The sequence below is a fragment of the Sorex fumeus genome, unplaced genomic scaffold, assembly GCF_029834395.1.
Source record: "Sorex fumeus unplaced genomic scaffold, SorFum_2.1 ptg000063l, whole genome shotgun sequence".
Lineage (NCBI taxonomy): Eukaryota > Metazoa > Chordata > Mammalia > Eulipotyphla > Soricidae > Sorex > Sorex fumeus.
In genome coordinates, this window is record NW_026606120.1 from 6852789 (window position 1) to 6873454 (window position 20666).

Genomic DNA, 20666 nt, shown 5'->3' on the forward strand with positions numbered 1-20666 from the left:
GGGCAGTGCATAGGGTACTGAACATGGCACACCCACATACAAAGCATGTGCTCAAGCCCTCTGAGTCATCTTCCTGGCCCCAGGTATCAATTTTCACTTGAGGGAAGGAGGGTAAGGATGTTAAAAAAAAAAAAAAAGTAATGCACTCAGCTCAGCACACTATATTCAGGACTTCCTACAATTCCTAAAAGCATAATATAGTAAAAATAGAAAGCTTTTAGCCAAAATGTATGACACAGGTACAGTGGGAAAATAGAATGGAGAGTATGAATGTATGTATATATGAGGAAAATTTTAAAAGTGCCTAATAATAGGGGGGTGGGGGAATCAAGAAACAATAGCACTGTAGCACTGTAGCGCTGTCCTACCGTTGTTCATTGATTTGCTCGAGCAGGCACCAGTAACGTCTCATATTCATATTCTCATATTCTCAACAAATCGTGAGACTTGTTGTTACTGTGTTTGGCATATCAGATACGTCACAGGGAGCTTGCCAGGCTTTGCCATGTGGGCGAGATACTCTCAGTAGCTTGCCGGGCTCTCCAAGAGGGGCAGAGGAATTGAACTCAGGTCGGCCGTGTGCAAGGCAAACACTGTGCTACTGCTCCAACCCAAGAAACAATAATATTTAAGAAAAAAAAAAGAGCATGTTTAAAATACTTAAATGCTTGCATGTAGGGATCAAGACTTTAAAATCTGGGGCCAAGAGGCTGGAGTGATAGCACAGCGGGTAGGGCATTTGCTTTGCACGCAGCCGACCCGGGTTCAATTCCCAGCATCCCATATGGTCCCCTGAGCACCGCCAGGAGTAATTCCTGAGTGCAAAGCCAGGAGTAACCCCTGAGCATCGCCAGGAGTGACCCAAAAAGCAAAAAATAAATAAATAAAATAAAATCTGGGGCCAAAAAAATAGTACTGTGAGTTTCAAAAAGAAAGCACGAGGGCACAAGGGACTCGAGTGTTCAGTGGCCAAGAACTGTTCCCGTGGCCAGACCATGGCAATGACAGAAGGACCAGGGAAGGGAGAAACAGGGCCCCAGGCTGGTCAGTAGACAGTTTATTTCTCTCTCCTCCCCAACATATTCCAATCTCTCCTTACAGCACAATCGTAGTCATAATTTTGGTCGTAGTCCCAGTCATCATAGTTCGACCATCCTAGTCTTTTCGTAGACATCAAAGTCCTCTTAGTTCTCATCTACTTCTCTTTCTCATAGACTAGTCCCCTCTTACCCCTTACAGCATAGTTATATAGAAATCATGAAGGGTGGAGATACACACAGGCGGGTTTGAACATTATCATAACAACAAACAGATGAAAAACCAGTTCATCAGGGGAAGTTTCTAGGAGACTAACTCAAGGACAAGATCTCATTTGAGGGTTCAGCACTCTAGATTACTAGGAGATCTGCTCAAGGGCGGATTCCACCTAGGGTGTATTGCTTTCTCCTTTTCTCAGCTAGTAATCCATTTAATCAATCACAGTGAATCTACTTCTTATAATAATTCTAGTCACTTTGTATGAACACAGTAAGAGATATATTAAGTTTAAAGGTTGGCTCTTCCTGGGACAGCTCACTTTATATCCCAGACAACTATCCTCAGGCCGGGTTACTCTTTCTTAACCCCAGCAGGGTCTTTATTCAGTTACTTCTTTTTGGGTCGTGACAGAGTTTGTCCCATGACCATATTCTTCACTTATTATATTTATGGTGCTTAGCTTGTTCCCTTTCGATGCCAGGGTAGCTTACAGCTTACCCTGGTTCCATCCAGTCCCTTTGTTGGGGCCCTGCTGTTGGAATGTTAGGAACTAAGGGCAACTGAGGCTTAAGTCAAGTAAATATGGATGCACAGGAGTAAATATTATTGGAATCAATTAACTCCCATGTTACAAAAACACAGCATCAACTGTCTTCCTGTGTCTATACAAAATGGACATTGCTACATCATGCAAATGATATAAAGGAAAGAATATTGGATTATTAGTACTTGATGGAATTGGGTGTGCCTCAGAGGTCCTGTTGTGGGAATAACTCAATAAAGCTAAGCTCCCTGCAGGAGGAGCAAGGACAACCCAATGTTATCCAACATAGTACAATGGACAGGAACTCTGTCTTGCATGTTGTCGATGCAGGTTTGATGCCCCAAATCTTATATGATCCCCCAATTACTTTCCAAATAATTCCTGAATGCAGAGTCAGGAGTAACCCTGAGCATTACTGGGAATGGGCCCTCAATCCCTCCAAAAAGGACTTTAAAATCTGTGTTGAGTCAGGGAATTAAGTATAGGAGTTAAGGTGCTTGCCTTAACGCAGCAACCTCAGCTGGATTCCCTTTCTGGCACTACATGTATATCCCCCCCCCTCAGTATAGAACCAGGAACAGCTTCCAAGCACTGGCATGTATGACCCAATTCTCCCCCCAAAATCTGTGTCACAGGGATGGATAAACAGCTCAATGGGCTGAGTGCATGTGTATATGAAGGAGGCCCAGATTCAGTCCCCAATACCACAAGGTCCCCCAGAGCACAGAGCCAGGTATAGTCCTTGTAGATGGTCAGGCAAGCCCCAAGAATAAAAATTAAAAATGATAAAATCTATGTCATATGGTTACTTTTAATATATGAAATTAAAACCTGTGTGTCTATAGCATGCTCACTTTTTGCTATGGCTGGCCACAAGCTCCACGTTAGTCAGAATATTGCTTTCTTCTGTAAAAGTATGACTGTAAGTTCAGACAATTTTCTCCTTAGGATAATAGCTAAATCATTTAAATACTGAGTACAAACTACTCATAATTGTTCTTCTGATGAATTTATATGGTTCATAATCACCCTAAATATATACTTTTGCTCTGTTTTGCAAGACTAAATATTTTACCATTAAATTCTCCTGGTTAATCACGTTCAAGTCTTTCTTTCAATTAATTCATTGCTTACTTAAGTAATGTTGAATCTTAATTCTATTAGCCAGCAATGTTTTAGCTGCGCTGCCAAATATAAACCATGTTATATGAGGATTTAACAATAGTCCTTCAAAGGGCCCCATTCAATTCATGACTGAACTTCCTGAAAAAAAAAAAATAGCGAGCCATGCACTCTATCAGCAAACACGGTTTAAATGGTCTATTCCTGCTAATTTGGGGTGGAATGTAAAACTAACAAAGAACTCTTCAATAGTTTATAAAGCTATTGAACCTCAAAAAACTGTGCTTGATTTGGAGTAGGGCATAATTCTGAAAGAAAGTTTTACTGTAATAGTACAGTAACAAGAATGTTATGTTTTGTGACTTTTCCCAACAGGATTTAAATGCATTATTTCTGGGAGCTTAATTTTAAATTTAATTCATCCAAGAATACTATGGTTCAAAACGAAAGCTGCAATGCTACAGATCTGTGAAGCAAAAACGTAAATAGGAGGGGGAAGAATCTTTTCTCAGGCCTGTAGTTTATTTTTAAATGGTTCAAAAATACCTACATACACAAATATACATGTATGTATACACAAACCTTTTTCCAAAGAGACAAAGCAAAAGAGACAGGACATAGTCAATTGCATAGGTCAGAGACAGTACAGGAGGTATGGCACTTCCCTGCATGCAGCTGTGACACTGGTTCAATTCCTGGCACTGGGTGTGATTTTGAGCAAAGAGCCAAGAATAGTCCCTTAGCACTGCTGGGTGTGACCCCCTACTTCCTATTCCCATCACATTCCATTCATTTTTTTTAAAAAATATACTTCACAAAAGTTGGGGGAAATTGAATCTTTATCATGTATACAAACCAAGAATGTGATACACATTAACAAGCACTATTTTGGTGATTACATACATTATCTGAACAATAATACAACAAGTAAGGTATTTGCCTACCACAAGGCCAACCCAGATTTAATCCCTGGCACCCATATGGTTACCTGAGTCATTCCTGCCAGGAGTAACCCCTGAGCACTACTGGGTGTGACTAAAAAAAAAAAAAAAAAGAACCTTATCCACAGCTGGTGGTAATGTTGCCTGGTTCAACCCCTATGAAAACAGTATGGAGGTTTCTCAGGAAAGTAAGAACTGAGTTGCCACACACCCCAGCAATTCTAATCCTTGGTATCTACACACAAGGCACAAAAGTACTCATTCAAAAGAACAGATACACACCATTATTCGTTGCAGCACTCAGCACAGTGGCTAGGTTATGGAATCAACCTAGGTGCCCAATAACTGACAGATGAGTAATGAAAATATGGTATATATACACAATGGAACACACTGAATCTGCAAGGAATGATGAGATCATGGAACTTGCTGCAGTTTGGATGGAATTAAAGGATATCATGTTAAGTGAAGTGTGTCAGGAGGACAATACTAGATGATTTCACTTATGTATGGTATAAGGAGGGAATACAAAGTACCAAAAGGAGAGCACTCAGATTACCCTTGATTCTAGATGACAGAAATGAGGAAAGGAAAGGAAAGGAAAGGAAAGAAATGTTGGGGGGAGGGGAATGAAGGGGATAGAAGAGATGGATAGGAGGTGATGGGGTAGGAATGAGGAGTCATAGGCCTACTGGTGGGGTAGAAGTGTGGTATATGCATAGAGCTAAACTAGGGAGGCAACAATGCCATAAGCATGAAACCCAAACCACAACAATGCAAGTTTAAAACGGGCCCGTCAAAGGAGGCAGGCTGGGGTGAGTAAGAGGAAGCCTGGGAACAGTGATGGAAGGAAGTGGGTGTGGGACTGGCGTTGGAACACTGTACACCTGAAACTCAACTATGAATAACAATGCAAATCACAGTTCCCTAATATTAACATTTTAAACATAAAAAGTAAAACTTATAAGCCAAGAAGAGAAAGAATTCTTTGACTTCAGCATCCCAGATTCTAGCAAAAATGAAGAATCACAGGAAGGCTGATTAATCCCATGAAGCTTGGGGATTTCCACCCTGAAAGGAGCCCATTAAAGATGGTATCACTGGAGAACCTTTGGCCCGCCTATCACGTGGTAATGAGAAGGCCTTGAAAATTGGGCAGGCGGCTCACCATACTTGTTCACCCACAAGTGGAGTACTACCGCACATGGGCATGGACTCTGCCACTGATGGACTTCAGACCCTGATGTCAGGTTAGCAAGCATTCTAGCAGACAGCTCCATAAAAGACAGGCAAGACGTAATCCCTGCTCTAAACTGCTGGCACAGCAGAGAGTGGTCTGGATAAGAACAAAGAGGAAAGTGGTAGAACGGTAGTGTTGCAGATGCTCTAACAGAGCTGGAGCCTTGAGGAAATGAAGGGGAAGTTAATTTTTAAAATGACAGAAGGGTATATATAAAATAAAATGGGAAGAAGCAGCATCATTTCTAAGACACTGAAGTTTCATCTATTCTGGACTGGTGACGTTTATCTCAGAACTTCATGAGCTGACAGCCTAGGAATGCAGGAGATCAAACTGTCTACTTTGTACCTTGAACAGGGAGTGTTTGATGCCACACCCTGAGTCCTGACACCATGGAATAGAAAAATCACCTCTGCATCTGAAAGAGGGGACTGTGGGTCAGCAAACCAGCTTTACTGGATTGAAGAGGGGAGTGGGGCACTTGTTTCTCTTCCTTCCTAACACCAATTTACTTAACAATCCACCATATCACTTGCTCCTGCCTTCCAGCCATGAAGTATCAAAGGGCCCTTTTTAATAAGTGTTCTAACCAGTATTACACACTGTTGAATATTAGTAAGTTATCTCTTTTTTTTGTTTTTGTTCTTTTTGCCACACCAGCGGTACTCAGGGCTTACTCCTGACACTCTATTTAAGGCTCACTCCTGGCGGGGAGACTGTGTGGGAATCTAGGAATTGAATTCGGGTTGGCCACATGCAAGGCAAGTCCCCAACCCACTGTTCTATTGCTGTGGCCCCTAAGGTACCTTTCCTAATGGACCAAATACTGCTGTGTTTGTCCCCAAAATAAATAAAATTTATTAAGAGTTTGTAAAAAACAAGATTTAAAAAAAAAACTATGATTTTAAAGAGTAATATTTGATTATAAAGCTTTTACTTTTGAACTAGAAGAAAATCACTTGTGAATCTTACACTTTATCTTGTTTCCTTATATTTTATTCTTTCACATGAATACTGTCAAACACTTCTGGTTTTGTTTTCTGCAGTGTTGGGGGGACCCCAGTCACTGTGAAATTTGGTATTTTTTGAAGTTTTTTTTTTCTTCTTTAATTTTCAGGGCCATACCTGAAAGTGTTCAGGGCTTACTCCTGGATCTGCACTCAAAATATTCCTGGCAGTGCTCCAGGAACTGTATGCAGTGCTGGGGATATAACTAGGTCAGTCTTGTACAAAGCAAGTACCCTTATACTATCTCTTTGGCTCCTTCAGATATTTTTAAAGGAAAAACATCTCTCCCCTCACCCCCCAAAAAAATCATACTGGGGTCTAGAGAGAGTATAGTAAGCTCAAGTTCAAATTTTGATTTATACTTCAGGCTTGTTGATACCCCAAAATTGTCACTGTGCCTCTGGCCGGACCCCAGCAACTTGGGACCAAGTTTCACAAGAAATTAGACGTCAAAAGTTACGTATGTGGGAGTCACACCCACAGACCATGTCTGGCTCAACTACACAAGCCCATTTACCGGCCTTGTTTCAGAGACCCATAAATGAATCTCAAAAAACATCAAAATCAGGCCATTTAAGCGCATTAATGCCCATGATTCAGAGACTCAGAAATGAATCTCAGAGGAGGGCAGCACGCCACAGAGATGTCTCCCCACCCTGGGCCAGGCTGATGTCACCAGGGCAACATTGGAAGAGGGCAGGTTTGTCCCTCTGGCTGCCCCAAATGAACCCTGGGAGCCACAAACCTCCAGAACCCAGTCGCCGCCACACTCACAGCCGACCTTCACCGGCTCGTCCCGAGCCCCCCTCGCATGAAAATAAATCCACTAAAAGAACTCAGGTATGTGGTTTCCTGACAGATATGCCCATGAACTGCCTCTGGGCGCCATTTAAGCGCATGAAAGGTTATGATTCAGAGACTCAAAATGAATCTCAGAAGAGAGCAGCATGCCACAGAGATGTCTCCAGACCCCAAATATTAAAATAAAAAATTTAAGAATTCCAGGAGCGCAGGGCCGTGCAAGCAATACAAAATAAATTATTTAGCACCTGCCTAAGGGGCAGACTGAGGTGGTGGTGGGAAGATTCAAAGTGGTAGTGGTGGGAAGGTGCAAAGGTGCTGGAATTGGTGTTGAAATATTGAATGAAAACAGTTACTGTGAACAACGTTATGAAAATAAAATTTTAAAAAATTTTAAAAATTTTTAAAAAGTAATGCAGAGTCCATGCCTGCTTCAATCAGCTTAGTGGCTGAATAAGCAATACTCCTACATAAAAAAAAAAAAAGAAAACTAAAGAAAATAAAATTTCATGAGGGAGAGTTGAGTGATTAAGTACAGGAAGCAAAAAAAGAGAGAGAGAGAGAGAGAGAGAGAGAGATGTTTTCTGTACAGCCTGATTTAGTCACACACACATACACACACATACACACACACACACACAGACCTTATTTTAGAAGCTAGAGAGGTGTGGCGGGACACACTTACCCTTAGCCGATTTTGCCTTTGTAAGAAACGCCCTTCTGTGTTAGTGTGCCTCTGCATATTTCACCAGGTACCAAAGATGGGAGAGAAGAGATTACTCTGTGTGCCTCAATTTGCTTGTTTGCATCAAAAGCATTCTCTAACATCGTATCTACCAAAGATGCTCTGAAGACTATTAAAATTTTAAAAGGTAAAAGGTAAAGACCCTCCCGTTGTTCGTCGATTTGTTCGAGCAGCCCCAGTAACGTCTCCATTGGAGACTTTGTTGTTACTGTGTTTGGCATATCGAATACGCCATGGGGAGCTTGCCAGGCTCTGCCGTGCGGGTGAGATACTCTCGGTAGCTTGCCGGGCTCTCCGAGAGGGGCAGAGGAATCGAACTCGGGTCGACCATGTTGGCTGCGTGCAAGGCAAACGCCCTACCACTGTGCTATCGCTCCAGCCCCCATTAAAATTAAAATTTTGTGCAGGACTAATTCTAGAACATAGGGACAGGCCTATTAAAAAATAACTCTTATGTTCCCCAACTAAGAAGAAAAACAAGACATTGTCTATAAAGTAGCATTATGTATTTTCTTAATACTGGAAGAGTAGAATAATTAATAGTTTAAGGCTTACATAAATCTTTCCAACCTGATTCAGGAAAAGACTGAAAATTGGGGAGGTGGGGGTAAAGTCTTCAAAATATTCCCTATGTCAGGCAAGAGAGACAGTTCATTAGCTGGTGCGCATATTCTGCATACAGTAAACCAAGGATCCCAAGCATTGAGCCAAGAGTTGCCCCTGAGCACTGCAGGTATGACCCAAAATAAAATTAAAAAATAATTTCTCCTGGGGCTGGAGCAATAGCACAGCAGGTAGGGCATTTGCCTTGCATGCGGCCAACCTGGGTTCAATTCCCAGCATCCCATATGGTCCCCCGAGCACTGGCAGGAGAGATTCCTGAGCGCAAAGCCAGGAATAACCCCTGAGAATCACCGGGTGTGACCTAAAAAGCAAAAAAAAAAAAAAAATTTTCTCCTTAAAGGATATTTTTTTTTCATTTTTGCCTTTTTTATTGGTTACAAAGAGTATGTACTGGAGCAATAGCACAACGGGTAGGGCGTTTGCCTTGCATGCGGCCGACCCTGCTGACCCAGGTTCGATTCTTCTGCCCCTCTCAGAGATCCCGGCAAGCTACTCACCGGTATCTCACCGGTACGGCAAAGCCTGGCAAACTACCCGTGACATATTCAATATGCCAAACACAGAAACAAGTCTCACAATGTTACTGGGCCCGCTCAAGCAAGTCGATGAACAACAATCATCACAGTGACAGTGAGTGATATATAAATAAATATACATATAAAATCTTAGTGACAGAGAGATAGTACACTGCGTAGGGCACTTGCATTATATGCAGCCAACTCAGGTTCAATCCCCAGGAACCCCTATATGGTCCCCCAAGCTCTAACAGAGTGATCCCTGAGCGCAAAGCCAGGAGTAGGCCCTGTGTACCACCGGATATACACCTCCCCCCCCCCAAAAAAAAAAATACTCCTAATGATTGGGGTGGCAGAGAGATAGTACAGTTGGCAGGGCACTTGCCTTGCACACTGATGACCTGGGTTAAACCCCCCAGTACCACATATGATCCCAGATTCCCACCATAATCCCTGAGCACTAAGCACTGCCAGGTATGGCCTCAAAAACTGAAGAAAAAAAAGTCAGAAATTTTATTTGAATTTTAAAAATAAAAATTAATGAATATATTAATAGCAATAAAATAAATAATTTCAATAATTAATCACTTTTCACCTGCTAAACCTTACGGCACAAGGCTTTGTTCCCCACAACATGCTTTTCTCTTTTTTTCTCCCTTTTCAGATATTCTCCCCTATTTCATCTGGCTGCCAGAGACATACAAAATGCAGTGGAGTTTTTTCTCTTTGCACACTAGTGCAAACCAAAAAAGGAACAGCAAACTGTGCAACGTCTATTGGTGGATGCAAAAACATTTCTATTTTGATTTTTCTTTTTATTTCTATTTCTAGGGTACTCCTGGCTCAGGGGGTGCTTCAGGTAGTGTTCCAGGGACCATGTGGAACCAGAGACCAAACCTTGATCTCTAGGATACAGTGGACACTCCACCCAATGAGCTGCCTTTCTGCCCTCTTCTGAGCTTTCAGTCTCTGCTTCCCCTTCCAGCATCCCTTACACGTATCCTCTTTCTCCCACTCAGCGAAGATCCTGAGGCTCATCTCATCCTCCATGATTGCTGGTCATTAACACGCACATGGTAAGGATTTTTATTTGTCCTCTCAAGTCTAAAGTCTCTTAACTCTAAATTCGCATTTCTGCATAAATGGTGCACACTCCTTAAAATTAACAAATTCATAAATTTTATTTACCAACCTGCCTTCCCTTATGGACCTAGTCTTCAATTTTGATCTTTAAAAAAGCTTTCTCGGGGCTGGAGCGATAGCACAGCGGGTAGGGCGTTTGCCTTGCACACGGCCGACCCGGGTTCAATTCCCAGCATCCCATATGGTCCCCCCGAGCACTGCCAGGAGTAATTCCTGAGTGCAGAGCCAGGAGTAACCCCTGAGCATCTACAGGTGAGACCCAAAATGCAAAAATAATAATAATAATAATAAATAAATAAATAAAAAAGCTTTCTCTTTCACTTGGTCACGCTAAACTAACAAATCCAACTGCCTCTGCCTAACTTCTCAAATATCTAGAGGCCAAAACCACCCATAGTCTATTTCTGAAATTTCATCCTGACTCTTTCCATTTTCAGATCTAAGATGGATCCTAAGTATTTCTGACTAGAACTAAGAAGCCATACAAACAAGTACCCATTATATGTGATACAGAGTAAAACTACAGACTATGAGGATTAATAAAGCAAAGTTACTATCATCAAGGAAAGAAATCAAGGAGAGATGAAGAATGATAACATTCTGTGACGGGAACATTCAAAATTAAAGCAAACCCCACGAGACGTCAATCTCTTTCCTATCTAATCCAATCCTCCAACTATCTGAATTATTCTTCTAGAATACAAACCAGATCATATCATTCCTCTGTTATAAAACCAATGATTCCACAACACAGATTTTATTACATAAAGTACAAATTTAATACCATGTGAGCACTTCAGTCTGATCTGACCTACATAAAAGCATTATTTATTATTTTTCTTTCATTTCATGCTCCAGAACCGTCATAAATAAAAATACTTTCACAATCTCTAACGTCCATCCACTCTACTCCTGAGAGTATTTCTGCACCCACCAGAAGTCCTAACCTGTTTTCAATCAATACCTCTCCTAGAAGCTTTCATTCGCCTTCTCTGCCAGTATGTTTTTCAAAAGGAGCCATTATAATATTTAGCATTTCGTACTGCAATTTTTCTCTTCCTACTACTAGACTATGCGAATCTTAAGGATGAAAATTACATCTTCTTGTTCTCTGCATTCTTAAAGCTCTGAGAGACAGCAAATACTCAAGAAATGATTGTTAAATGAATGAGGGTTAAACACACTTGACTAATCTTTACTTCTGCTGCTGGTGGTGGTGCCGGTTCAAACCTAGGATCTCACTCGTACAAGAAAGGTGGTCTACCTCTAAGCTACACCCTTAGCCCCTAATTATTAATTTGTTATTATTTGATGGGAATCCAGAGAATAAAGTTATTCTAACACCTCACCACCACATACCTGAAGCCAATAAACCCAATTTCGTTTCCTTCCCTCTTGATATTCACCCACCTATCTATATCTCAGGCAACAGTAGTAAACAGAATCCCTCTCTGCAAAGGGCAAAGCAGGCCAAATAAATACATACAATAATTTCAGATAGTTGCACATAATAAAGAAATGTGGCTATAAAAAAAACAACATTTTTTTGGTTCCAGGCATGAAACCCAAAATATACACATGCATAAATATGAACTCTACCACTGAGCTATATCCTTGGTCTAGGACTGTTCTACCTTATACGTAGAAGAGAGGGGAAAAAAAAATCACAAAAAGTTTCTCTGAGAAGGCGAATACAACTTAAGGTTTGGAGGAAGAGAAGCAACCAACTAAGCAAGATTGGAGGGTGGGAGAATTCTGCAGATGGGAAGAACTTTAAGTGCAACAGTTCTGAAGCAGAAAATGCTCTTGGCAAAAGAGGAATCAGGCTAGCGAAAAGGTTAATTCTAGAGAAGCAAGCCAGACTTTATAGGCGGGATCATGGTGGAATCCTGTGGAAGACTGCATTCATTTTGTGGTTCATAACTGACTTCTTTTGTTGTGTAGTGTTTTCCTGACGCTCCCTGTGGGGATCTCAGAAGTAAAATTTTTTCACTGCTTTGGAAAAATTATTAGAAGTTGTAGCACTGCACTGTAGCACTGTTCTCCCATTGTTCATCGATTTGCTCGAGCGGGCCCAGTAAAGTCCCCATTTTGAGACTTGTTGTTACTGTATTTGGCATATCGAATGCATCATGGGTAGCTTGCCAGGCTTTGCCACGCAGGTTAGAAGTTGTATAGGCAATAATTATCTTATGCTCTTTCATTCACCTAAGGGCCAACCAACTTCTCTGAAAATAAATGGGCTCTTAATAAAATGCCACAGTCTTAATGGCTACTAAGAAAAAAGAAAAAATTGGCTTGAGTGATATCACAGGAGGTAAGGTCCTTGTCTTGTATGCGGTGAACCTGGGTTCAATTTGTGGCATCCCAGATGATCCTCAAAGCTCTGTCAGGTGAAATTCCTGAGCACAGAGCCAGGAGTTATCCCTGAGCATTGCTGGGTCTTGCAAGAAAACCATAAAAGTACAAAAGAACATAAAGAACAGTATAAAAATTGAGGGATCAACACTAACCAAAAAAAATTTTTTTTGCAGGCGGATAGTACAGTGTTTTCCTTGCATGAGACCAACCTGGGTTTGATCCCCAGTATCACATATGGTCCCTCAACCACTCCAGGAGGGTTTCCTGAGTACAGAGCCAGGAATGACCCCTGGGCATAACGGGGTGTATTCCCAAAATAAAATTTAAAAAAAAAATTAGCCTAAACAGAACTTCTTTATGTTCTGCAAGCTAAAGTTCAATTTCATATATTTTTGTTTTGTTTGGGGGCCACACTGGGTATTGCTCAGGAGTCACTCCTGGCTTTGTACACAGGAATCACTAATGGTGGGCTTGGGGGGGCCATGTGGGATGCCGAGGATCAAACCCATGTAAAAAGCAAGAGCCCTAACCACTGTACTATCACTCTGGCTCCCAATTCCATACAAATTATAAGCTCTTCTTTTTTCTTCCCTAGTCACTAAAATACCTATCTGATAAAGGGTTAGTATCCAACTGGCAGAACGTTACAAGAAAAAAAAAAACACCCAACCCCATCAAAAAAATGGGGAGAAGAAATGAACAGAAACTTCCTCAAAGAAATACAAATGGCCAAATGACACATGAAAAAAATGCTCTACATCACTCATCATTAGGGAGATGCAAATTAAAACAATGATTTCAGCATCTCACACCACAGAGACTGGCACACATCAAAAAGAAAATGAACAACCAATGCTGGCGTGGATTCGGGAAGAAAGGAATTCTTCACTGTTGGTGGGAATGCTGACTGGTCCAGCCTTTTTGGAAAACAATATGGGCATTCACCAAAAAGCTAGTAATTGAGCTTCCATACAACCCAGCAATACCACTTCTGGGAATATACCCTGGGGACCCAAAAACAGCAGAAATGCTATCTGCACTTCTATGTTCACTGCAGCACTATTCACAATAGCCAGAATCTGGAAACTACCTGAGTGCCCAAGAACAGTTGATGACTGGTTAAAATAACTGTAAAATGGAATACTACGTATTCTACATAGTATTTTACACATTGGAATATACTATGAAGCTGTAAAGAAAAATGAAGTTATGCCTCTTTCCCCCAGCTCTTTAGTTTTCCAGTAGCTTGGCAGTCACATCCACAAACTACCCCCTAGGACAGATAATCTCATCAACAGCCGAGATCCAGAGATTCTCAAATAAAGCTCCCAGAAGAGAGAGACATACACCTTACCCATGAGTGACTCTGCTCTCTAATTATATTCTAAATTTCAGAATTCCTGGAGCCGCAAATGCAACTACGTGACCTTTCAAACTCTAGCCCACTAATATATCGGAAGTAGCGCACATCTGTTTGGAGTTAACATACATGCTTGTAACCTCTTATACAAAGGCTTAAATGGCTCCAGTATGAAACACAACAATCTTCACACACTTTGCTCATGGTGGTGGGAAGTGCACGGTGGTGGGATTGGTGTTTGAATATTAAATGCAATGAGTCACTGTGAACAATTTTATAAAAATAAAATTAAATTAAAAAAAGAAAAATGAAGTTATGAAATTCACTTATAAATAGATAACATGGAGAGTATCATGCTGAGTGAAATGAATCAGAAGGAGAGGGATAGACATAGAATAACTGAACTCATTTGTAGGATACAAAAAAAACACAAAAACCATATAGTATGAAATTAATACCCAAGGATAGTAGAAACAAGAGCCAGGAGGACTGATCCACGGTTAGAAGTCTGCCTCAAGTGCTGAGAAAGAAAGCAGTTGGGATAGAGAAGGGACCACTATGACAAAGATAGTTTGAAATGATCCCTCAGCATGCTGGAAACTGGTAAAGGAACAAACATGATAACCTCTCAGTGTCTGTATTACAAACCATAATGCCTAAAAGAGGTAAGGGAGAGGGAGAGAGGGAGGGAAGGACAGAGAGAGAAAATGAGAGAGAGAAAATGAGAGAGAGAAAATGAGAGAGAGAGAGAGAGAGAGAGAGAGAGAGAGAGAGAGAGAGAGAAAGGCAGAGGAGACAGAGAGAGAGGGAGAGACAGAGACAGAGACAGAGACAGACAGAGAAGAAAAGTGCCTGCCATAGTGACAGGCTAGGTAGGATGGCGGGAGGGAACCTGGGGACACTGGTAGTGGGGAACGTACACTGGTGGAGGGTTGGGTGTTAGAACACTGTGTAACTGAAACCCGACCATCAACAGCTGTGTAGCTCTGTATCTCACGGTAATTCAATTTTAAAAAAATAGTATATAAATAGTTGTTGAAAGAAATAGTTAAGTGGGTAGGGCATTTGCTTTGCAGGTGGCCAATCCAGGTTCAATCCCTGGCATCCCATATGGTCTCCTGAGCACTGCCAGGAGTAATTCCTGAGCACAGTGCCAGAAGTAACCCCTAAGCACCACTAGGTATGGCCCAGAAAACAAACAGAAAGTATATAAATAGCCAAGTCACTTTATGTACCGTCTTCCCAATTTCCCGTGTTCAAACTGTCTGATTTGTCATCTCACTCAAAAATTTATATGTGACTTTATTTGGGAGTGGTGGGCTGGATGTCTGGACTACATCCTTTTGGTTCAGAAGTTACTCCCAATTTGATGCTCAGATTTTTTTCTGGACACCATGTGGTACAGGTACGGGTACAGGGGTCAAACCTGAATATTCTGCATGAAAACATTCACTCTGTCCATTGAGCTATCTAACCCAAATATTCACACTTGTAGTAAAAATCTAGTATCTTAATTTTCTCATTATCTACATGTAGACTGCACTACATGATAAACTGTCAGAATTGGAGGCCAGGACAATAACATAATGGGTAGGGTGCTTGCCTTGCACTAGGCAAACCCGGGTTCAATCCCTGGTACCCCAGATAGTGCCCCAAACCCGCCAGGAGTGATCCCGGGGCACAGAGTCAGAAGTAAGCCCTGAGCACAGTTAGGTGTGTTCCAAAACCCAATAATAATAATAATAATAACAACAATAAAATTAATTCTCAGAATTGGTAGGGAAATTTAAAGTCTTTTACCTATAAAGAGAGAATATAACTTTCCAAGATATTTTGTAACAGACAATAGCTATAATTCCCCTCACAAATCTTTAAATTCTTCCTCGAGAAATTTCTCAAGGGTTCTAAATATAGTCCAGCTTGCCAGGGTCATTCCAGATAGTCCAGATAGTTCCCAAGCACTGCCAGAAGTGATCCCTAAACCCAAAGCCAGGAGTAAGCCCTGAGCAAAGCCAGGTATGGGCCACAAACAAACAAACAGAAGAGAGGAATTTCTCAGAGCCAGAGAGACAGTGCAGGAGTAAAGGTACTTACATGCTCAGCATGTGGTTGGCCCTGGTTCAAATTCTAGCACCAGAAAATATTCCTCAAGAATCACCAGGAATCATTCCTGAGCAGAGCTATGCATGTTCAGGAAGTCCCTGAAGTATACAGATCAGGTGCTATCCAAACCATGCACCCACCCACCCTTTCAAAATAGAAGTTTATCCAAATTACAAATCTGTCTTGAAATACATCAGAGCTTGTTAGACAGCAGTTGTTGTTATTTGAAGTCACCAATATAATCACGTTCTTACCTAATCTGAGTTCTCCGAAGTTCCCACACCCTATCTTCTTGCCAACCCTGAAGTTGGGTCCCACCATAAGAACCCCAGAGGATGATGATGAGCCCGATGGTCGAGAACAATGTGCACTCCTCTGTGCCAGGGGTTTAGCTGTCCGTTGCCGTTCATCCTTTTCCCTACTAGGATGGTCCATGATCTTACTCGACAGTCAGTACAAGCAGTCTCAGTGTGTATACTTCTCTTCAATATAAAAGTATAGTCAAATAAAATGTAGTCAGAGAAAGATAAGTTCTTCTTTGGGTACCATATTTATGTTCTAATATATCTCCAGGAGATGAAAAACCATTGATTAGTTCTTGGAGTTTGTAGATTTCATGCATAGGAGGATAGTTTGTAACCTAGGTAAAAGTCAAGAAAACATACAGTTAAAAGTTAAAATTATTAAATAAATTGAGAGTTAGTACTAGTAAGAATAGATCCTATCCAAAAACAAGCAAAGTGGATGGCTCCATGATACGAGATTTGGTTTTATATCTTCCAAGAGTTTAACCCTGGGGCCAGAGAGACAGCATACCAGGTGTGGCCCAAACACCACCCAAAAAGAAAAGGAACCAAAAAACCAGAGTAATGAGACACCTGACCTGGATTAGATCCACAGCACCCCTGATGGTCCCAAGGAACCAGCCAGAAGTGCCCTGCCAGGAGAGCTCAGAGTAAGCCCGAAGCACTCCAAGTGCAGCCCAAAACAAAATAATAATAATAGCCCAACAATTTAACCTTTCGTAACAGTAATTCAACAGGCTGGATACCAGGTATGAAAAGGGAACACAAAATATGCTTTTTCTAGTAGTGTCCATATGATCCAAGAGAAAGCTATTTGTTGACTTGATGTTGTTATTGTTGTTGTTGTTGTTGTTGTTACTGGATAACAAAGATGATGGCAAGATTAAGACAATTTTTTTAAAAGGAGGACAATTTAATTAAAAGTTCTCTTTTTAAAAACATTGTAATAATCCTATCAGAAAGGTTACTCCCTGCCTCCCCTCAATCTTCACCCACTGACCAAGCACTGAGAACAGTCAGACAATCTGAAACAAATCACTGCCTGCAGCCTATTTCTCCTACTTCTTCCCTTGGAGTGTGTGTGAGGTGATGGGCACTGCTGGTGCTTGAGGGGTACTCTTAGTTCTATGCCGGGGGGGGGGGCATGTGGTGCCAAGGATTGGGTCTTATGCACGTAAAATCTGTGATCTGCCCTTTAGGCTACATTTCCAGCAGGACATTTCTATGAGAAACTTTTTTTTTCTTTTTGGGTCACACCCAGCGATGCTCAGGGGTTACTCCTGGCTCTGCACTTAGGAATTATTCCTGGTGGTGCTGGGGAACCATATGGGATGCTGGGAATTGAACCCAGGTCAGACGCATGCAAGGCAAACACCCTACCCGCTGAGATACTTTTTGAAATACTAAAGGTACTAATTTAAAAGATTAAATGCCTGAAAAGATCCTTCACAAAACCCAAATTTAAAAAAAAAAACACCCTGAGGAACAAAATAACATGAAACCCTCAAACCTCCAATATACTAATTCAGGAATGAACCTAAGACAAAAGTTTACAATGAGATTACTATGACGATTTTTTTTTATAATCCAACATTTTTTTAATTTTTGCCATGCTGGATGATAGAAATACACAGTCTCAAGTATATTTTTATCATCAACCACATGCAAAATTATGTATCACTTTCATTAGAGTATTTCTTGTTCTGTTTTGGCAGTGCCAGTGATCAAATCCAGGGCCTCACACATATAAGGCAAGTGGCTCTACCACTGGGCTATGTTCCCAGCCCCTCTTTCAAGAAGAGAATCAGAAGAGCTGGAGAGGCAACTCAGCATTGTAGCACCTGTCTTGCAAGGATGAAGGCCTGGGTTCAATTCCCAGCACTGCCTCCCCTATCCCCACCCCGCAAAAAGCAAAGTTAGAACTGGTTGGCTAGTACTGCATGTACACAACAAAGCAAAATTGTTAAGACTCGAAGACCCTTTAACTGACTAATATAGGACCAGGGACAGTCTATGTTTGCTCCATTAACACAGTTAAAATATCCTTTATTTTCTTTGTATTATTAAAACACTGGGGCCAGAGCGATAGTACAGCGGGTATGTCATTTGCCTTGCACAGAGCCGACTCAGGCTTGATCCCTGGCAACCCATATGGTCTCCCGAGCGCCACCAGGAGTGATTCTTGTGTAACAGTATGCTTCTACAAAGCCTACCATCTTTCTTTTCTTTTTTTATTTCAGGGGGCGGGGCTATAATCTGCTGCACTCAAGGATCACTCCAGAGGGGCTCAGGGGTGCTAGGCAGCAAACCAGGCCGTGTGCAAGGCAAGTGCTCTACACCATGTACGATTCCTTCAGTCCTGCCTAATGGCATTATGATTGGACCTATCATCAAAAGAAGATTAAGTTGATCATCAATAAATTACATTTCCCTGAGTTCAGGAAACAATATTTGAATTATATATAGTGTCTATTAAGGGGGGGGGTGATGAGCAAAAAAGTAATATAGGGTTTTAGACATTTGCCCTGCATGCTGCCTGCCCTAGTATAGTTATCTAAGCACCATTAAGAATCACTCCAGAGCAGAGCCAGTAGAAGCCCTTGAGCACCACCAGGTATAGCCCTGACAATACCCAAAAAGAAAAGAAACCCAGAATCAGAGTAATGAGACATTGACAATTACTGAATTTTCTACAAGAATGTTATGAATTTATATCTTTATTCATTCTTTTTCATTGCCAACTGTACCGAATGCCTTCCCTATTATTACTGGCTATTTGGTATCTAATGTTCTTCAAATAGTATCAGAAAGAAAAGTGGGGGGAAGATATTTAGATAGTCTGATCTGAATTGGTAGGTGCTTAGACTAGGAATAATTGTCAGGCTCTACTTTTTACCCATATGGTTTGTTTAGAGGATAGGAAAAAGGTGTCTTAACTTATCCAGGCAGTATCTATATATACACATGCAGTAAATGTTACAAAAACATACAGTACCTGCTGGTTTTCAAACCTGTGCAGAGAACACCAATAAACACGTGCACCAGACGTGTGTAAAATGCACAACAGCAACTAAGTTTTAACATGAAATTTCATGTGCTAAGAGCGTTTCCAAAATCAGTATTCAGTATATTATTTCTGTTGATAGGTAAATTCTTCATTAAACTTAGACATTTAACAACCAGAACGTGCAGTTGGGATAGGAGGATCTTTTGGTTTTGGTTTTTTAGCTACTCCAAGCTCAGTGGTCAGCAGTCACTCTCAGTGGTGCTTGGGGACCATGAGGTGCTGCACAATGAACCTGCATCTCCCACATGCAAAGCATGCACTCATCCCATCAGGCTTTCTCTCCAACATGGAAAGGGTGTTTCTAACACTTGTAGGCAAAACAAACACACACTTTATCAGGCTTGAGCTAAAGGGTATTTCCCTTGCTCACGGTCAACATGGATTTGATTGTTGCATCCCATATGGTCAGTCTTCTGAGTCCACCAAGAGTGATCCCTGAGCAAAGAGCCTGGAGTAAGTCCTGAGCACTACCAGGTAGGCCCAAAAAGCCAAAACAAATACAAAACAGACGTTACTTATTCTTCCACTAACACAGCAAAAATTCTCATTTAAGATGTATATTTTCTAATCAATGCGTGGCACATGGCACAGTCTATTCAATTCTGAGGACCAGAATGATAGTACATCGGATAAGATACTTGCTTGCCCTGCACACAAGGAGAGCTGGGTTCATTCCTCAGCACCCTATATGCTCCTCTGAGCACTGCCTGGAGTGATTCCTGAGTGCAGAGCCAAGAGTAAGCCCTGAGCACCACTGCATGTGCGCCCCTCCCCCCCGATTAATAAATAAATAAATAAATAAATAATGCTGCGATAGGTGCTGGTGCTCAATCATACTGTGAGTAAGACACTTGCTTTGCTTTATAAGCGGCAGACCCAGGTTCAATCCCTGGCCCTCCATATGGTCCCCTGAGCCCACCAGGAGTTATCCGTGAGCCACGAGAAAGCGAAAGCCGTATGGCTCAAAATAAAAACAAAGAAGCAAACAAAAAGTAATGTTCCTTTTTCTGGTGAATGAAAAATCTCATTCTATACTCATGACTACAGGCAGCCATCCATAACATATACTAAAAATATAAGCAGTTGTGAAGTTACTATTTGAATTCTGAGTCATAACCACTGTCTCAACTCTGTTTTCAATTCTTCTTTTTTCCTTTTTTTTTATTTGGGGGGCAGGGGATAGAGCAGTGGAGGTTTGACCTCCCGTGGTGGTGTTTGGGGACTACTCCTGAGGGCATGCAGAAGCCAAATATGAAGCTGCCATCAAATACAGGAGTAAAGAAAGCACTCCAGTGCTTTGAGCTATCTATCCACCCAATTCTAGTCGTTTTCTTTCTTTTTTGAAAAATAACACAGGAATACCTGAATTAGAGGAACGATGAGTTTTACGACCACAAAATTTTGTAATTATGCAGTTTAAGAAACTGGTTTCACCCATTCCACACAGCATCATTCTACACTACAGCCCCACTCAGTTACTTAATAAAAGTAACTGTTTAAGGGGGCCGAGAGACAGTACAGCAGGCAGGG

At 41.4% G+C, this 20666-nt stretch overlaps 1 protein-coding gene and 1 non-coding gene across 4 annotated transcripts in view; both read right to left on the reverse strand.

Annotated features, from left to right (window-relative positions):
- Nucleotides 1-20666, reverse strand: part of CSNK1G1 (casein kinase 1 gamma 1) — a 161797-nt gene that overhangs the window by 110364 nt on the left and 30767 nt on the right. For all 3 annotated transcript variants that reach the window (XM_056127486.1, XM_056127485.1, XM_056127484.1), the window contains exon 2: nt 16019-16404. In XM_056127486.1, coding sequence (XP_055983461.1) covers nt 16019-16199 — 181 coding nt within the window. In that variant the 5' untranslated portion in view covers nt 16200-16404. The remainder of the gene's footprint in view (nt 1-16018; nt 16405-20666) is intronic.
- On the reverse strand, nt 9460-9586 carry LOC130036333 (small nucleolar RNA SNORA31). The gene has a single exon (XR_008794373.1). It is a non-coding gene; the product is annotated as a small nucleolar RNA SNORA31 (small nucleolar RNA).